Here is a 17,257-nt window from a genome sequence, read left to right as displayed (position 1 = left end):
TTTCTTAATCTTTTATTGGCTACTCTAGATTTCCTAATCTGGAACTATACGGAATTCAAAGTCTCATTTGTTGCGCAACCCAAATCTATATGTTACAACTAAGTATGTACCCTTTACACACACCACCAAAGCGCATCCGTATAGTTTGGAGTTGGTGTACCTGTAGTTGCTCAGTTCTAGTAGTGATATTCATCTGAACCTTGACCAGCTGTGTTTGGAAATCCACAATGCTGCAAAATAGTTTCCGGGCCATCTTTTTTAACAAGATCCAAGATTTCTTCATTCTTGCATAAGAATAATCCAAGAACGCCACAGGAATTAATGCCCAAAGAGTTCTTATATTTCCCATTTGACCTGGGAACAATCATCATATACTTCGTTGTACAGATGAAATTGTAAGAAATATGTTCGGCTTCGTTGCGTCGTGAAACTGTGAGTGCTCTTTGTAAAAGTGAGGCAAAGTAAAGGGCAAGTTCGCCCTCCTGTAATTGGTGCTGTTCCGGGAGTCTTGCGACAAAGTGTGCAAAGGGAATGTCTGCATTCTGCAATGGTTCCTGCTGTGAATTTGGAAGAAATGCAGCAGATCTCATGATCAATTGTTCTGCAAAAGGCACAAAATCTTCTTTATTTGGCAACGACATGAATTGAATATGTTTATGTGGCTGTGAAGCTCCGCTCTGAGGACCGCAGTTGTAGAAAGCAAACCAATCATTCTGTTTATCGCTAGCTTTTAACGATTGAAGAATGATATATGTCCCTTGAAGCTCACTTGGGGATAAGGGGGAATCCTGAGATTTGAACTCCTTGGTAACTATCATAAAGTGTTGGGCAACAACGGGGAACTTGTTAAGAACAATTTTAAATTCTTCGTTGGGTCCGTAAGAATCCAAAACTGTCAATTCTGGCTCTGGTTTAGCAAACGGATTTTTTTCAATTGAGCCCGTTTCGGGCCTATGCTGCAAAGAGTGAAGAAGGGTATACTGGAAATCCACTGTCGAATCTCCCAATAATTGATGGACGACCTCATTTGTAGCTGACGATCCGTTGAAAAAGATTTTGCTGTTGGAAACAGCCTCATTATACTTGTCTCCAAGAATATGGAAGAAGTTAGTAGGAGTTTCAAATGACATTCTTAATCTGATCTAATATCCTCTTGCTTCTTGTTTATAAATTTGCACTACAGAAATTTTATGGTTTGCTGGATTTTACGCGCAGGAAAAATTCGTCTGATTATGTATTAAATCGAAAATGACTACTGTACATCTAACGTTTCCTAAACCAATTTAATAGTCTCTCTCGCCGCTTAGTTTTCAGGAAATCTACGTTGTCGGCTTCGGTATTTGAAACTTTCGGATTTAAATCTGAAAGTGTAAATGACATTGATTTAGATTTAGAGTGTCTGCCACGTCCAACTGCCATTAATTCATTTTCTTCATTCTCAACATGAGCAGTAGGCTTCCCCTTTCTTCCTGAAATGGTATTTTCAGAATAATTGTAAATAGACTTTCTTTTGGAATGTGTCGACTTCTTCTTCTCTGAGTCAGTCTGTGAGTTTCTTATACCGGCTTTCATAGGAGATACGATACACGAGTTCCTTGCCACTTTGGATGAAAGTGTTACATTAGTATAATCAGGCAGTGTAAGTTTTGCTTGCACTGGAAGAGTTTGAAGGAAGCAAGACTGGTCATCTTGTTTTCTTTCTTTTTTCGTGTTCAAATCTTCTTTCGATGCGTTCTCTATATCAATTGAGGCACTTCTTGAGTTTAAACTTGGTTCTATGTGTGGCGGCTTTATCTTGGAATTACTTCTTATCACCAGCTCAATTTGTTGGAAAGTCGAATTCGTCGACGGAGAAGAACTTTCCAGTTCAGCACTAATTACAATTGAAGGTGTGATGTTTTGTAATCTATCATGAACAACCACTTCTGCATCTCTAGAAAGTTCATTGTAATCTGACTTGGCATGTTCTTTGGATAATACTTCATGATGAGACAAAAATGACGAATTATCAGTTGAGTGTAGGGTGCCACTATTAGAAATCACTGCTGACGAATTAATTGATTTCGTACTAATAGGACTCGTAGAAGAGATCTTTGGGTCTTCTGGTTTCTTTGCCTGCCCTATAACGATCCTATCTCTTGACTCAAAATCATAAGCAATTTCGTCCAGAAAACGACAGCCAGTAGATGATTCTTTTCTTTCTGATATCAATGAAGGAGAAGAAGCTGAATATACTTTTTCAGATACTCTCGCAGGAGGGGAAACTGCTCTTCTGTTTTCAGAATTACTTCTCTTATCACTATATCTCAAAGAACTAGGAGCTTGCGAATTAATCCTCTTGGGGCCAGATTTGAGACTCGGCAAACTTGAAGAGTGGCCTAACAATTTGAGATCTTTATAAGCGGTGTTTGCTGTGCTCATACTGTGTCCGCTACTATTAGATCGAACAATATTAATGCTGTCGGAAGAATTCTCCTTTAAAGCATTTGATATTCTGCTTGACTTATCATAAAAAAGTTTATACCTGTTGGCCTTAGCGCCAGATCTTTTGTTACTTGTTAAATTTCCGTTACTACCATTAAAGGAACAACAAGAATCTTTTGAAGAATTGGAAAAAGTCTTCTCAATGACAAGATGTTTTGATGTATTTCCTCCACTGCGCAAACTGGAAGTAGATGAATTTGCTGAAGCATTTGTATAAAAAACATTACCCATCATAGGTGGAGGGTTTGCAAAAATATCGTGTGTCGAATCTGTATCAGAAACGAGCTCAGACGATTCAAGCTTGGATCCATCGAAGTCAAACTCGTCATTGTCACCCTCTTCAATTATTGAATCTGTCATTTGTTCCTGAATTGGTTGGCTGAACAAAGGAACGCCACTATTCACACCCGAGCTGAACATTGAATGAGAATTGTGCAAGGAAGAAGATATCAACTTACTGTTTGTCTGATTTGAAAATGGGGATCCGAGAAAATCGTCGTTCTGAGCAAATTCTGCGGGAGCCAGTTCTGTCCTCTTATGGGTATGATAATTTCTTGGTGAATCAGAGATAGCTTCTTCGACTCCGATATGGAGATTAGCATTTAGAATTACATCTAAATCAATAACTGCTTCTGGGATATTCTCGCTATTTATTGTTGTTTCTTCGGTCAAAAACAAACGTGACTTGTTTAATAAGGAATTAGATGTTGAACCTGATCTGCTACGGTTTAAACGAATTGGAGAATTCAAACCAAAGCTACTTGATTGAATGTTAGGTTTCCGTACAGGCGATAGTGAATTCAAGTGTCTTGGACTCAAGGCTGGGCGTTGGAATATATCGCTATTCTTGCTTGGATATGAAAAAATATCGTTTGATCCGTTATTTGAAAAATCCTCTTCGTTGTTAAAATGGTAGTTTCTCTCTAAGTCTGCATTATCATCTGCAAATGATTGTCGTGGACTATGGCTCGTAAGTGATATCGACGACTGATGAGTTGGCGAGCAAAAAAGTCCAGATGCATCAAAATCTCCAGAAATCGCTGCAGATCTCTTATGTCTATGGGCTCTCTTATTGGCCAGTGATGTAAGAAATGATGATGTGGTAGGAAGAGAGGACATTGTGCTGCTGAATATTGGATGTAACGTGATAAAATAGAAATATAATATCGAATATAGCGATTAGTATCAGTTGGTATTATTATGAAATATGCCGTGTATGAAATTTGGGCTCACTTTTGCTACAGTTGGTCCCTCTGAAAAGGATGTGAAAATGGGTGATAATGGCTCTAATTTGAACGAATCACCAATACGATGAAATGAAGATTAAACAAAATTAAGTAATGTCTGATGCAATGTTGTAAAGAATGGACGCTATCAAAGGATTAGTTTGTAGCAGGAGCTATACGATAATAGGCTACCGTCAGTTGTAGGTACCTAAATAATCAATGAAACGAGCTCTTAATTGTACCTACTGCCACTGTCTTAGGGCAAAACATAAATAGTATTTTGATACTGTCAGAAAGAGAACTTACACCTCTCAAATCAAATGAACTTTGTTTTCTATTAAAATCAACGGGAATATTATTGCTTTTTAATGCAAAAGGACTTGTTGCTTGCCCGTGTCAAAATCTTTTTTTTACTTTTACTTTGTGACGGAATAAGGAAAATCTTACACACATAAAGCTCGTAGATTAGAGATTGCAGATTACGAATTGCGGTTTCTCAAAATGAGGCTATTGTCTCTGCGCAAGTTGTTCGAAACTCTTCAGTTTTGGCTGTCAAACTTTGAACGCGTTTCTCTACGAATAAAGTGCTAACAGATCGTTAATTCACATAAAAAGCATATAAATGTTCTTGCTCTGCTGGCCATTTTCGCAAAAGTAGTCTTAGGTTAGGTTTAATCATAGTTCTATTCTTGAATGAATCATGAAATTTGGTCGCTGTAATTTAACCTAAATGAGATACATTACGGAACTTGAGATTTTTTCGGTACCTCACGTCTCGCGAAATCACCCCTTCGCCCTTGTTAGGTCGTCTAACCATTGTTGCGATTCTTTGTATTGTTAATACCGAAATTCCCGTAGCTATGGGTAATATATATAACATTGCATAGTATCAAAGCTGTATCACTAAATAGTTCTTTTTGTCGTTATTGATAACATAAATTAATTACTTTTTCCTCTTCTTTTTCTTCTTCTTATTCCTTTTTTTTAAAAATTGGTTACTCAACTTTTTATCGATGTCCAATTGGTTACTAAATGTTCTAAGCGCCAAAACCTAAAAAGTTCTACGACTTGAAACATATTATGAAGCATTTTTGGGAGTTATGTATCAATGTGAAATGTAGAAAGTTGCGTCTCAAATTTGCTCTAGTTCGCAGCAATTCTTGTTGTGAAAAACTTTCCAGTTTAATTTGCTTAGAGTACAAAAATAATGTATATGCATGTTAAATTAAATTGTCTATAAAGTACTACTTCTTATGCTTCTTAGCGATTCTTCTCAATGCCCTTTGTTCATTCTTCATGACACCGTCAACCATCTTATATTTACCCTTGACACCCTTTGGTCTACCACTCAATCCTCTGTTGGAACCTCTGGCGACAACTAATGTGGTCTTGGGCTTTTGTTTTTGTTTCTTGGTCAATTTCTTCATCAACTTCTGGATTTCTTCAGCCTTATCTCTCTCAGACTTGCCGCTGTCTTCGTTAATCAAGTCGGACTTCTTCTTAAGCTTCTCTAATCTTCTCAATGCTCTCATCTTCTTACGTCCCTGCGCCTCTAAAACCTTTTTAATAGGTCTTGCATTAAGTTGCTTCTGCTTTTCTTTTATTGCCATAGCCGCTTCCTTGGTTATGGGTTTGATAATCTTGGAGTGCCTCTTTTCATCATCAATAAACCATTCTGGTAAGTTGTCCACATCTCTAAAAGAGTTCCTGTTAATACCTTCATCAATCAAGTCGTGCTTATTCTTTTGACCCAAAGCAACCTGATGAGCCAAAGTCATAGCTTCGACCGTTGCTAAATCAATACGCTGCTGTTGAGATTTTGCCCTCGAATATTGGCGAGCAATTGATTCTTGCTCGGAATCAGAGTCGTCTTCTACTTCTTCGTGTTCCTTTTCTGCTGGCATAATCTCAAAGTCACTTTCGTCACTTTCAGAATCCTCGCTATCCTCCGATTCTTGTCCATCTTGCGATTTAAAGATTCTTGCTGAACCATTTGAGGAGACATTTGAAGATAACTTCTTATTTTCAATTTCTTTCAATAATGTATCATCTGTTAATTCTCCAAAAATAGAATCTGAAGCAAAGAACACCTTCGCGTTCTTTGATAAACCTTCTTTCTTCTTATCTGCGATCAATCTGATATGTTCATCATCATCGGAATCAGATTCAGATTCTGAATCCATCTCATAGTCTCTCTCTTCAAGATTGGCATCTTCATCCTCATCTTCTGAACGAATACCATCCCAAGCTTCATCGTCAACGTCACCTCTGGCTTTCTTTGCTCGGTAGTTTGCATCTCTCTCTGCCTTCCTTTCTTGATAAGAATTGTACATATCGTCCAATTGGGCTTCCAACTCGTCAAGCTCGTCATCCGTTGCAACGTTTTCGGCGTCTTCGTCAACATGAATGTCATTTCCTTTGGCAATCTCTTCGTCGTTAAAAACCATTCTTTTCTTACCTTTTGCCAATTTATCCAATTGTCCAGTCTTTTCGGCAGTTTTCAAGTTGAATAATGATTCAGAGCCAATTTGAGCAGCTTCAATTCCTATGTTCATATCTGTCAACATATTCATTTGGTTTCGTACGATTTCCTTCTGCTTCGATTCGTTTGCATTTTTCTTAGCTCTCTTAGCCTTTTGTTTCTGCTTACTGCTGAGTTCCTCTAGTTCTTTATCAATTTGCTGCTCTTCTGTCAAAGGTTCAACTTCGACTAAATCACTTTTATTAAGGTCTTCTTTGTCTTCTAAGCCCAACAAATCACGAGCTTCTTTTCTGAATTTCAAGATTAATTTGAATTCCTTTCTACCTAAAACCTTTAAATCCTTGATGCATTCAAGTAATTCAGGAGTGCAATGTCTCAACTTTTTCAAGATTTTCCATTCATGATCTTCTTTTGATGGTTCTACCAACTTGTTGTTACTGCTCAATAATGTAATAGGATCTTCACTTCGTATGAATTCCAAAATTGGAATTTCGTGATATAACAAGTAGTCCCCCTCTTCATAACCTGTTCTGTGCCTGGTCTTTTTTTCTGGCCTGAATATTTTAGCCTCGCTATTTTCAGGGCCAGCCGCTAATTCTTCGAAAACCTCTTTCGGATCCAACAATCTAGGATCCAACTTCTTAGGGGCTTTAAAACCTTTACATACAACGAAGATTTCAGCAGAAACAGTACGAGATGCTGGAGGTTTAGTAGCTTCAACTTTATCAAATAATTGTTGGAAAACCCACATTAAGTTGTTGTAGTCTCTGGATCTGAAAATTTTGGTTACAAAAGTTCCGCCGGCCGCCAAGTTCTCTACTGCCAATTTCAACGCTTGCAAAGTTAACTGAGATTGGGTAAAGGCATCTTGAACCCATCCTAAACCCACATTTGGAGCACCATCGTGAAGAACTGTGTCTGCTTTCCATGTTTTCATGTGACCTCTTAATCTAGATCTACAATCTTCTGTGGTAATATCTGATTGGAAAGTTATACAATTTGGTAATGGCTTGATAGGAACGATATCAACACCAATGATTAAAGAGTTGATCGGACATAACTGGGATGCCACTTGACACCAAGAACCAGGTGCAGCACATAAGTCAATGACAACTTTGGACTTTTCAAGGAAATGACCATACTTCTCGTTTATTTGGATAATCTTGAAAGAAGAACGGGCCCTATACCCTTTTTCTTTAGCGAGGTAGTAGTATCTATCTAAACGACCCTTGCTATTCTTCTTTTGCGTCTTACCCATTTTTTGATGCTTAAGATAAAGTTGAGAAGAAAACTATGTAACTACTCTTCAAAACCTTTTGCAGGGAGATGAGATTCAAAAATTTTTTTAGAGCAGAATATTATTTTTGTATTGCATATAAAAAATTTGCAGCACCATCAAATATATCACAATTCCCACTCTATCAATTCAGATTGGTCGCGGTCAGAGTCTATTAAAGAATTATCTACCACTAGAATGTTGCCATCGTTGCATAATAAACACTCACGAGTAATCATATCGTCCAACTCGCGTTTATTCACTGCTGATGGGTTCTTTTTAAAATGTAGAAATATCTTTTTGAATCTGTAGTTACCCTTCAGTTTAATGTAAGCTCGGATAAGACAATCCTTGTGGTGCCCGTGATGACAGTTAGGAAAGTAAATAAAATTTTTGTTTATCAATAGCTTCTTGCATATTTGACACAGTTCTCCAGGCTCTATTATAGAATATATCTTTGCTTTCTCAGAAATCTTGTTCGAATCCCTAATTTGCAGCTTCAAATTTGACGATATGTTCAATGATTCCTTCATTTCCAAAGTCAACTGGTTTATCTTGTTGTTATACTGGTTCAATGACTTTACGATTTCTTCCTTAAAGTTGTTGATCATAATTGATTCTGGGAATAAAGGAAGCAAATCCTTCAATCCAATCACCCCAGAGCTGTGCCCAGAGTTTGAAAGGCTGATGATATATTTAAGAACTTTGTTTAGTTGTTTCAGATCAACATCAGGGACTGTCTTGTCTTTCTTTTCGTTTGTTATCGATTCAACCAAGTCATTAGTAACATCTTGAACAGTTTTCTTGACTTCCGCTTGGGAATTAACAGATTTGCTTTCTTCGACATCCACCTCGTCATCGAAGTGTATATTCGGCATCTTGCCTTCACATACCAATTGTACCAAATATTTGGCAAACATTAACCACAATTTTTTTCTGGTATTGTAAGACTCTTCCTCTAGTCTTACTTTTCCTATGAAGTTGATGTCCTCTTCTTTTTCGTATTCATCACTTCCATAGCTCCTGTCTGATGATTCGATACTGATGCGCTCTTTCTTCGAAAGACTGTTATCATATGCTCTTAGCACATATTCTCCCAAATCTGTTAAGTCATTGTCCAAAGCCAAACTCAATGCAATGTCATACAAATTCATATCATTGATCAAAATCCAAACTGCTGGTTGAAATTGCTTGTATGTCAAACATAATCTCAATATAAAATTTGCGTTGTAAGTAGGTCTCTTCTTAGTCGCCTCCTGGCTAAGGAAATTCAATAACTTTAGAATTTGTTTTGTTGCTTGCTTCTTGCTCGTTTTATCGTTCTCTGGGTAAGTGATTAACAAGGATAAATAATGATTATTAATCTGTTCGCTCCTTATTGACTTCTCGTAAACTATCTTCAGCAAGAACTGTAAACTGTAGTTCTCATATATAGGTATTGATTCATTGTTTTTATTGTACGTTAATATAGCCGGTAAAAGCCTTTCATGATTGATGTCCTCATTAAATTTTAACCAAGTCTCTATGGTTTGCATAGGGTCATTTGCCAACATTACCGTTGAGGCTCTGTAGATAATTTCTTTTGATTCGTCACTAGAAGAAGTATAAATTTTCGTCATGATCCTCAAAGAATTCGAGAAATCACTAATATCCAAGTAATACTGCAAGATGAATTCATAATCCTCGATCAATTCAGCATAATAGATAAGCTTATCCGGGCAGTGGGAAATCTTCATAATCTGATAAATTGTTCCTCTATCCAAATACTTATAATTTGTGGTTAAAAATTCTTGAAATGAATTATTCAACCCGGTTGCAAAATTCTTCTTGTGAGACTGAAATAATGAATTGTGTTTCAAACCTCCATTTGCCAATCCCAAAACTGGGGAAGCGGTTTTAATACTTACGTCGGTCTCTAATTTATTGATCATTCTTAACATAAGCTCCACGATCCAACTCGATAAGACCACCATTCTGATTTTGTTTTTTTCAAGGTCTCTCGCTATTCTGAATTTTTCGAGGAGGTATTCAAGCAATAGCTTCTGAGAAACTATACTTAAGGTAGATATGTCTAATGAAGAAGTTGGAAGCTGTTGCTTAGATGTTGTTTCGATCTTCAAATGATCTTGCAAATTCAACAACATGAGACAGACCTTCTCAAAGGGTTCAGACAGATTTGCCAAAATCCGGACCCCTTTGATTTGAAGTTCAATCAAGTCGTTATGAAAATCGTTCTCGCTATTTTTTTCTTCCCCATCACCTGCATAATCTAATCCAAACCCACCTCTTTGTAAGTAATTGTACCCCTGTTTGATAAGGATAAGATCAATCTTGTACAAATCTGAAGAGTTCAGGCCATTGTTGTTATTTTCTTCTAAACATTTCAAGGCCTCTTCGAATTTCCCCATCTTGTAGTAGTTGTACCAAACGGATACAGCCTCGTTCCGAATGATTAATTCATAAATAGAGTTGTTGGAAAAAATCCAGTATGTATTATTCTTGAAATCAGCTGTTATTCCAAATAAATATTCACCAGGGTTACAAAAGCTTTTCAAGTTCAACTCGACAGGAGGGCTCGATGCATTGGACAAAGACAACTTGTTGAAAGATATCAACTTATCATGTGCGTCGTTGAATGTAACCAAATGATGCGGAGTTACTATTATACTGTTGCTTGATAAGCTGATATTCTCATTTATCTTGGAAGTGTCAAGCTTTTCGGCTTGTGACAACAAGATCTCTTCGTCATTCGTAAGAATCTCATTGGACTTTGAAAAGATGTAGACGTACAGGTGACCATTGGATGCGAAAATAGGAGTAGATTTGCCTGTAAGATCGGACTGAAATGACACAACTTTGGGATTTGTTTTGAAAACTTTGGTTAATTCTGAATAGGAAGTGTCAAAACAATCCCAAACATATAAGTTATTATTCAAGAATGCATTGATCTGGGAATTATTGTTCGTAAATGTTAAGCCAGAAAGCACAGGAACTTCGGCATGCTGATATTTGAATACCAATTTTATGTACTTCTCATCTCGTTTGCTATCTTGAGTTTCTGGATCGTGAGGTTTTAATTGAGCCAAGTATATGTGGCCCTCGTTTGTTCCAATTAGGAAATCACCAGTTGATTTGTCTGAAGCTGTAGACTGATCGTGGGGGAATGCAATTTGACTGATATTTAAGTTTTTGAATTTTGGTAAGGCCTTGAACTTACTATAAGACTCGTTGAGATAGTAGTAGTTGACTCCGTTAGTTTGAATAATAAAGTGGTTTCCACTTGGGTGGAGCCATGCATTAGTGATTGTGCTTCCAACTGCAGAGGACATACTAGGTACTGAATACCTTCCAACGGTGGAAGGATTATCGAGATCAATTCTAAGGACATGTGTTTGAAGTATCAAGAACATAATATTATTCTGAACACATAATTGGATCAATGCATTGTCGAGTTCGAACCCAAGCTGAACTTGCTCTACAGCGAAGGTAGGATGTTCATTATCGCCAAGAGTAGCATCTGCCAAAGTAGAAGAGTAATTGTTGGTTGACGAATTATTGGACCTTTCAGACCCAGAATAAGTGGACGTCGAAGTGTCCCGGCCGTTAGAATTCATTGATTTTCAGACCATTAGCGCTTTACGTCTTAGTTCACATAAATCTGAGTTCTACTCAAATCAAGACTTTGACGCAAGCTTATTCTTAGTGACTGCACATACTCCTTCAATTCCTGACCAGGCTAAAACCTCTTTAACATACTGGGTTCTCTGAGGGAAATTGGTTTGTTACTTTAGCCATTTGGATATAAATGCAACGAAGTCTTCTCCTTGATACTTTGCTGGCACCAATATCTTTGTACTTCTTGTAATTGAAACGAAGTTTTGAAATTTTGTACAAATTTCGGTTCTTTGTTTCAAAATCCATCAATTAATCCGAATTATTTGAAAAACTTATGAAAATCTTGCGTATGAGGATTTCATAAAACTAACACATAGTTATCATATACTTATCTAATTTAATCCATCTATCGGGTGTCAATGGTTCTTGTTAACAACTATATGGAAAGTACGATTTTTCACAGCCAGTAAAGGCTTAGCTAGTGTTTCTATGATGATGGCAATAACATACAGGAAAATTCATAGTCAGTTTTTTGTGCTTGACCCCTAACTTTCATCCGAAGATACAACGGCAAACAAATATAAGAAGTCAATTCCTGATACGGATTTATCTAAATTTTGCCAATTACAAGGAATTGAGCTTTCAGTTCTTGTTGTGATTTGATAGCTAGTTATACTTACCAGAATGAATGTATTGAAACTTCAGAAGAAGTTCCCTGTGTTGGGACAATCGGATTTATTCAGTATCATCGAAGACTTTAGAGGCATTGATGGCGAAGACAAAGGATGGGTTGAAAAAAAAGACGCAATCAATTCGGTTTCCAAGAAGGGACCTTACTCCTACGATCAAGCTAGAGAAACATTGAAGCATGTAAATGTGGACGCATCTGGTCATGTTGAATTAGAGGACTACGTTGAATTGATTGCAAAGCTTAAGGAATCGACTTTGAGTGATGAATCTGACACTGTGGCTATTCCTTCAGAACTGTCATTTTCACCAAGAAGGGTGAACAAACCAGCGCCACCAGTTCCTACAGCTAACCCCAGTAAAAAAACCTACTTAACTGGTAAAACTTCTGGAACTACTCATACAATCAACGACGAAGAAAGAACTGAATTCACAAGACATATCAACGCTGTCTTGGCAGGCGATGTAGACATAGGTGAAAGATTGCCATTTGATACTGAGACTTTCCAAATATTCGATGAATGTAGAGATGGCTTGGTTTTGTCGAAGTTGATCAATGACTCTGTTCCGGACACCATCGATACAAGAGTCTTGAATTTGCAAAAGGGAAAGAAGGTTTTGAACAACTTCCAGATGTCTGAAAACGCGAACATTGTCATCAATTCAGCCAAGGCAATTGGTTGCATTGTCGTCAATGTCCATTCCGAAGATATTATTGACGGTAAGGAACATTTGATCTTAGGCTTAATATGGCAAATTATCAGAAGAGGTTTGTTATCTAAGGTTGACATCAAATATCATCCTGAATTGTACAGATTGTTGGAAGACGATGAAACTTTAGAACAATTTTTGAGATTGCCACCTGAACAAATCTTGTTGCGTTGGTTTAATTACCACTTGAAGAACGCAGGTTCCGAAAGAAGGGTAGGTAATTTCTCTAAGGACATCAGTGATGGTGTGGCTTATACTGTATTGTTAAACCAATTGCAACCTGAGCATTGTGATTTGTTGCCATTAAAGACCCCTGATCTCTTGCAGAGAGCCGAAAAAGTATTGGACAATGCTGAGAAGATTGGATGCAGAAAGTACTTAACCCCAACTTCGTTGGTGTCTGGTAACCCTAAATTGAACTTGGCTTTTGTTGCACACTTATTCAACACTTACCCAGGATTGGATCCTATTGAAGAGCATGAAAATATCGATATCGAAGAATTCGATGCTGAAGGTGAAAGAGAAGCAAGAGTATTTACTTTGTGGTTGAATTCTTTGGATGTGGACCCACCAATTGTTTCTCTTTTCGAAGACTTAAAGGATGGTTTGGTTTTATTACAGGCTTATGACAAGGTGTTGCCTGGTTCTGTTTCCTTCAAGCATGTTAACAAGAAGCCAGCTAACGGAGGGGAAGTTTCTCGTTTCAAGGCCTTGGAAAACACCAACTATGCCGTTGAAATCGGCAAGGCAAACAGCTTCTCGTTAGTTGGTATCGAAGGTTCCGATATTGTTGATGGAAATAAATTGTTAACTTTGGGATTGGTCTGGCAATTGATGAGACGGAATATTGTTAGCACTCTTTCTGAATTAGGTAAAGGCGCTAACTTGACTGATGCTGACATTTTGAGATGGGCTCTGAGCCAAGTTGCTAAGGGAGGAAAGTCATCTAACGTAAGATCTTTCAAGGATCCATCTTTGTCTAGTGGTGTATTCCTTTTGGATGTTTTGAATGGGCTTAAGCCAGGCTACGTTGATTATGACTTGGTTTACCAGGGTGCCAACTTATCAGACGAAGAGAAATACGCCAATGCCAGATTAGCCATTTCTATTGCGAGAAAATTAGGAGCCCTAATCTGGTTAGTTCCAGAGGATATCAATGAAGTCAGAAGTAGATTGATATTGTCCTTTGTCGGAAGTTTGATGGCTGTTTCCGAAACTCTATAATTTTAGTCGAATGTTTTTGTATTCTTATCATATACTGATTGCTTGAATTATGTATTATTGGATCTTGAATGAAGTTACATTGGTTTCGTATAATTGAAATGTATAATATGAGAGGCCAATCCCATCGTACGAGGAAAAGGTACTATCATAGACTCCTTGGTGTATTATAACTTTTTAAGACGCAGCCAAATTTCAGTCACATTCTTACATAATAAAAAGCTATCTATTGTAAAATGTTTCCTACATATAGAGACAACCAATTATATCCATACGATTGAAAAAATGAACAGACTTGTTTTTAGCAATAACTTGTTAATTCAAACGCTGTAGCTCCAAGCAACCTGGAAGAATATATATATAAAAATGTCTAGAGCCATATTACCATTCACAGAAGCCAACTCTAAGAGGGTGGCATCTTTGTTCAGACAAGCTTTGAGAACCGCATTCGACAGCTCATTGAAGTTCGATGCCTATAGAGCAGAAACCATAAAGATCAGAGCACAATTTGAGGCCAATAAGCACATATCTGATCCAACTGAGTTGGAAAGCGTCATTGCTGCAACCAGGGCTAAGTTGGCTGAATATGCCCACCCTGACCCATACTTCCCACCATGCAGACCAGGTGGTACCAAGTACCAAAGAAACATTCCAGTTGCAAGAGAACCTCTTGTCCCAGGTGACTGGTAATCAACAAATAGGCATTCAGCGATGTGTTCGAGGTTTATCTGATACACCTACGCTGTCGGACCTAGGCTAAATTTTGTTTTCTAAATGAACTCCAAATCATTAGCGCTGGTCCTTTCTAGCATTCATACAAGGCGTAAGAATTATGAATAGTCAAGTAATTATTGACACTCATATTTAAGCGAACTTTACTGATCAATAAGGCTCTTCTGTCCATTATTTGTATCTCTCTTCTTAGACTGGTATTACCTATTGTAGCTGTTATATCAGTATGTTCCTGAATAAGGCATGACTCATTCAAGTACATGTACATTTAAGGATACTTTCTTTGTATAAAAATAATATAAACAATTTCTAGACTGATGAATTGGATGGAACTGTAGTAATTTTGTAATTTTCATTATATTCTATGGTGATTTGCAAGTTTGCTTCTAGATCAAATTTCAAGCATGTATCTATTGTGATCAATTTTTTTGCTCATTTTTAGTCACACTAATTAGATTAAATACAGAAGTTGTAGTTTGCAACTCTTCTAATTGATATATGATTCTGTTCTTCATAAGCACAGCGTGTTAATAGTTAATGAAAGAGGGTATCGAGCGTGAGTGATGTCCCTTGCCGATGTTGTCACCTACATTTGGCTTCAATTGTCAGAATTTGCAAGATATGTCTCTGAACTTCAGGCGTATAAAAAGATTTCTTCTTTAAAGTTACTAGATGCTGGATTTGGACGGCAATATAAGCATGAACCCCTACTTATAGATAGTCCACATGCTTTTGAAAAACAGGAGCCTACATTTCAAAAGTCAGTGCTGCTGATTATAAGCAAGAGCCCCAAACCGATTTTTAATTTGCAGCTCCTTACTCAAACAGTTTCACATTTATATCAACGTGTGTCTTTCGAATTACAAACTATTACCCCAGGGAATGGTTTCGCTCTTTCTATCGCAATATTCATTATCATATATTTGATATTGATTGGAAGCGTAATATATATATGCTATGATGCCGACGAAGAATGTACCCGTTCATCGTCTAGCTCACGAGAAGAAGTCTGCGAGACCGGCTGCAACAGAGATGAACCGTTAGAAGTCATAACGCAAGAGCCCATGCCAGAAAACCCAGACGTGCATTATATTCTCCAGGATCTAGATTTTGTGGCAAGGGTTAATTTGAAGTCTGTAAACAACAAAGTTCAAATAATCAACCCAAACTATCGGAGAAACAGCACAAAGGCATTGTTATTGGATTATACGGACGATTTGGAAGTAGAGCGGCAAAGTTCCGTAAAGGATAGTGAAACGCCGTCCTCAGCTTTTAGTGACCAAAAAGATAATTTAATCACTTTGGACAATGAGAGCGAGGTAAAATTACCAAGAAAAGGGACAACTTACACGGTCGAATCAATAACAGGCCATTCTAGTTCAATATATCCAAAGGGGACAAAAGGTTCTATTAATTCTAATATAGTTAAAGCTGATCTGAATTTCGTCTTTAACCTTCTTCATCCAAACAGTAATAGGCACAAATCATCAGCTAGTCTACAAGCGACTACAATTGCATCTGCCCATGGTACCATAGACAACCAGATAAAGGAGAGCATCCTATTGTTAGATCCGAGAACAAGCACACCATTTAAAATCATGACATCTCCTGGAATTATTAACCCTGGAACAGATAGCCTTGGAAATGTCGGATTCGCTTCATCAGCATCAAAGCTTCTAGCACCTGTCGAATCGAATATAAGTATATGCGGCGATATTTCGAACACATCAATACTGTTACTGGTTGCAGACAGTCTTGACATACCAAATTTCACAGTGCAACCTCAATATCAGGAGCTACTAGACGATACTGATGACCAAATCTCCCTTTTCGACTACTTTGATACTTCAATGCTGCTTTTGGAGCACTGCTTTGATTTCGAGAGTGAGTACGAGAAGTGGGTTGAGCTACTGCGTAACAAGACTGAGCTCAGAAAGGAGTGTAGAAAAATCTTTGACGACCAATCAACCATTGCAGACAAGGTTAAATCCATAGAAATATTGAGATTTCTAGTAGCAAATGACCACGACATAAGGGTTAGTTCATTACATAAAAAGAAGAAAAAATTCGAGAGATTGATAGAAGAGCATATTTCTGAGTTTATTAATGTTCTTTACACTGGAAATTATATTGTAATGAGGTACGTGATTTTACTACTTAGGGACTACATTACGAATTGCAAATCTAATCAAATTGAAATAGAGGATTACAACAGAATTATGACAGGACTAATAGAAGAGAATTATTACAACAAGGCGTTGAATGAAATTATAGAGAGTAGCTTGTTCTCGATTATGGTTGCATTGCATCCATCCATGTTATCAGCAACTATTTTCTTTATTTTCAATGAACTTCTTGTGGACCCCATTCTTGATTTGAGAAAAGTCAAATTGATGTTGCAGGGTATTAAATTCTACATTTGCTTCAACAAGGATATCTTGATCGAACAACTAAATAACGCCCCTGAAGAAGAGAAGATCAAAACAGGCGTTTATCAGATTATGAGATGCCTTTGCAATACAACTAGAATTATATCTGTGGACAAGCAGTTTAAAGGCGGAGTTTCGAGTATTACCGAAAATTCACTACAGAAGGAAATAATAGATTTCTATTTGCTAATTTTGGAAGTATTTATTGACTCAAAATCAATTTCAAAAGTTCAGAAAATCGAGTTTTTGGATCATTTCGTGACTAGAGCATATTCAGAGTTGCAGCCATTAATCCATGGCGATCCAAGACAACTTCGCAAACCCAGCATGCAGGATTCTACTAAATAATATATAGAAAACACATTTACAGAATATATCGCACGTGACTTAAGCT

The 17,257-nt window shown here is 37.3% G+C and overlaps 7 protein-coding genes across 7 annotated transcripts; 3 read left to right on the top strand and 4 right to left on the bottom strand. All coding sequences in view use genetic code 12, as the record gives it.

Moving 5' to 3' along the window:
* Positions 1-176: 176 nt before the first annotated feature.
* On the bottom strand, positions 177-1,130 carry APA2 (5',5'''-P-1,P-4-tetraphosphate phosphorylase II (Diadenosine 5',5'''-P1,P4-tetraphosphate phosphorylase) (AP-4-A phosphorylase) (AP,A phosphorylase) (ATP adenylyltransferase); the record flags this gene model as incomplete). Its single annotated transcript, XM_001385497.1, has 1 exon — positions 177-1,130. The coding sequence occupies one exon, from the start codon at positions 1,128-1,130 to the stop codon at positions 177-179; it is 954 nt and encodes a 317-aa protein (XP_001385534.1).
* Positions 1,131-1,263: 133 nt separating this feature from the next.
* PICST_32891 (hypothetical protein) lies at positions 1,264-3,603 on the bottom strand (the record flags this gene model as incomplete). Its single annotated transcript, XM_001385496.1, has 1 exon — positions 1,264-3,603. The coding sequence occupies one exon, from the start codon at positions 3,601-3,603 to the stop codon at positions 1,264-1,266; it is 2,340 nt and encodes a 779-aa protein (XP_001385533.2).
* Positions 3,604-4,908: 1,305 nt separating this feature from the next.
* SPB1 (AdoMet-dependent rRNA methyltransferase SPB1 (2'-O-ribose RNA methyltransferase) (S-adenosyl-L-methionine-dependent methyltransferase)) lies at positions 4,909-7,463 on the bottom strand. Its single transcript, XM_001385495.1, has one exon. The coding sequence runs from the start codon at positions 7,448-7,450 to the stop codon at positions 4,955-4,957; it is 2,496 nt and encodes an 831-aa protein (XP_001385532.1). The 5' UTR covers positions 7,451-7,463; the 3' UTR covers positions 4,909-4,954.
* Positions 7,464-7,596: 133 nt separating this feature from the next.
* PICST_32889 (predicted protein) lies at positions 7,597-11,082 on the bottom strand (the record flags this gene model as incomplete). Its single annotated transcript, XM_001385494.1, has 1 exon — positions 7,597-11,082. The coding sequence occupies one exon, from the start codon at positions 11,080-11,082 to the stop codon at positions 7,597-7,599; it is 3,486 nt and encodes a 1,161-aa protein (XP_001385531.2).
* Positions 11,083-11,767: 685 nt separating this feature from the next.
* Positions 11,768-13,705, top strand: PICST_32888 (predicted protein; the record flags this gene model as incomplete). The annotated part of the gene is made up of 1 exon (XM_001385830.1): positions 11,768-13,705. One exon carries the CDS (start codon positions 11,768-11,770, stop codon positions 13,703-13,705), a length of 1,938 nt encoding a protein of 645 aa, XP_001385867.2.
* A 319-nt stretch (positions 13,706-14,024) lies between these two features.
* Positions 14,025-14,747, top strand: PICST_79236 (NADH dehydrogenase I beta subcomplex 9). Its single transcript, XM_001385829.1, has one exon. The coding sequence runs from the start codon at positions 14,069-14,071 to the stop codon at positions 14,390-14,392; it is 324 nt and encodes a 107-aa protein (XP_001385866.1). The 5' UTR covers positions 14,025-14,068; the 3' UTR covers positions 14,393-14,747.
* Positions 14,748-14,997: 250 nt separating this feature from the next.
* Positions 14,998-17,252, top strand: PICST_68100 (predicted protein; the record flags this gene model as incomplete). The annotated part of the gene is made up of 1 exon (XM_001385828.1): positions 14,998-17,252. One exon carries the CDS (start codon positions 14,998-15,000, stop codon positions 17,209-17,211), a length of 2,214 nt encoding a protein of 737 aa, XP_001385865.2.
* Between the last annotated feature and the right edge of the window lie 5 nt (positions 17,253-17,257).

This window comes from Scheffersomyces stipitis, chromosome 6, assembly GCF_000209165.1.
Source record: "Scheffersomyces stipitis CBS 6054 chromosome 6, complete sequence".
NCBI classification, from domain to species: Eukaryota; Fungi; Ascomycota; class Pichiomycetes; order Serinales; family Debaryomycetaceae; genus Scheffersomyces; species Scheffersomyces stipitis.
The sequence above is the reverse complement of the archived record's forward strand: the minus strand, read 5'-3'. Positions and strand labels throughout refer to the sequence as shown.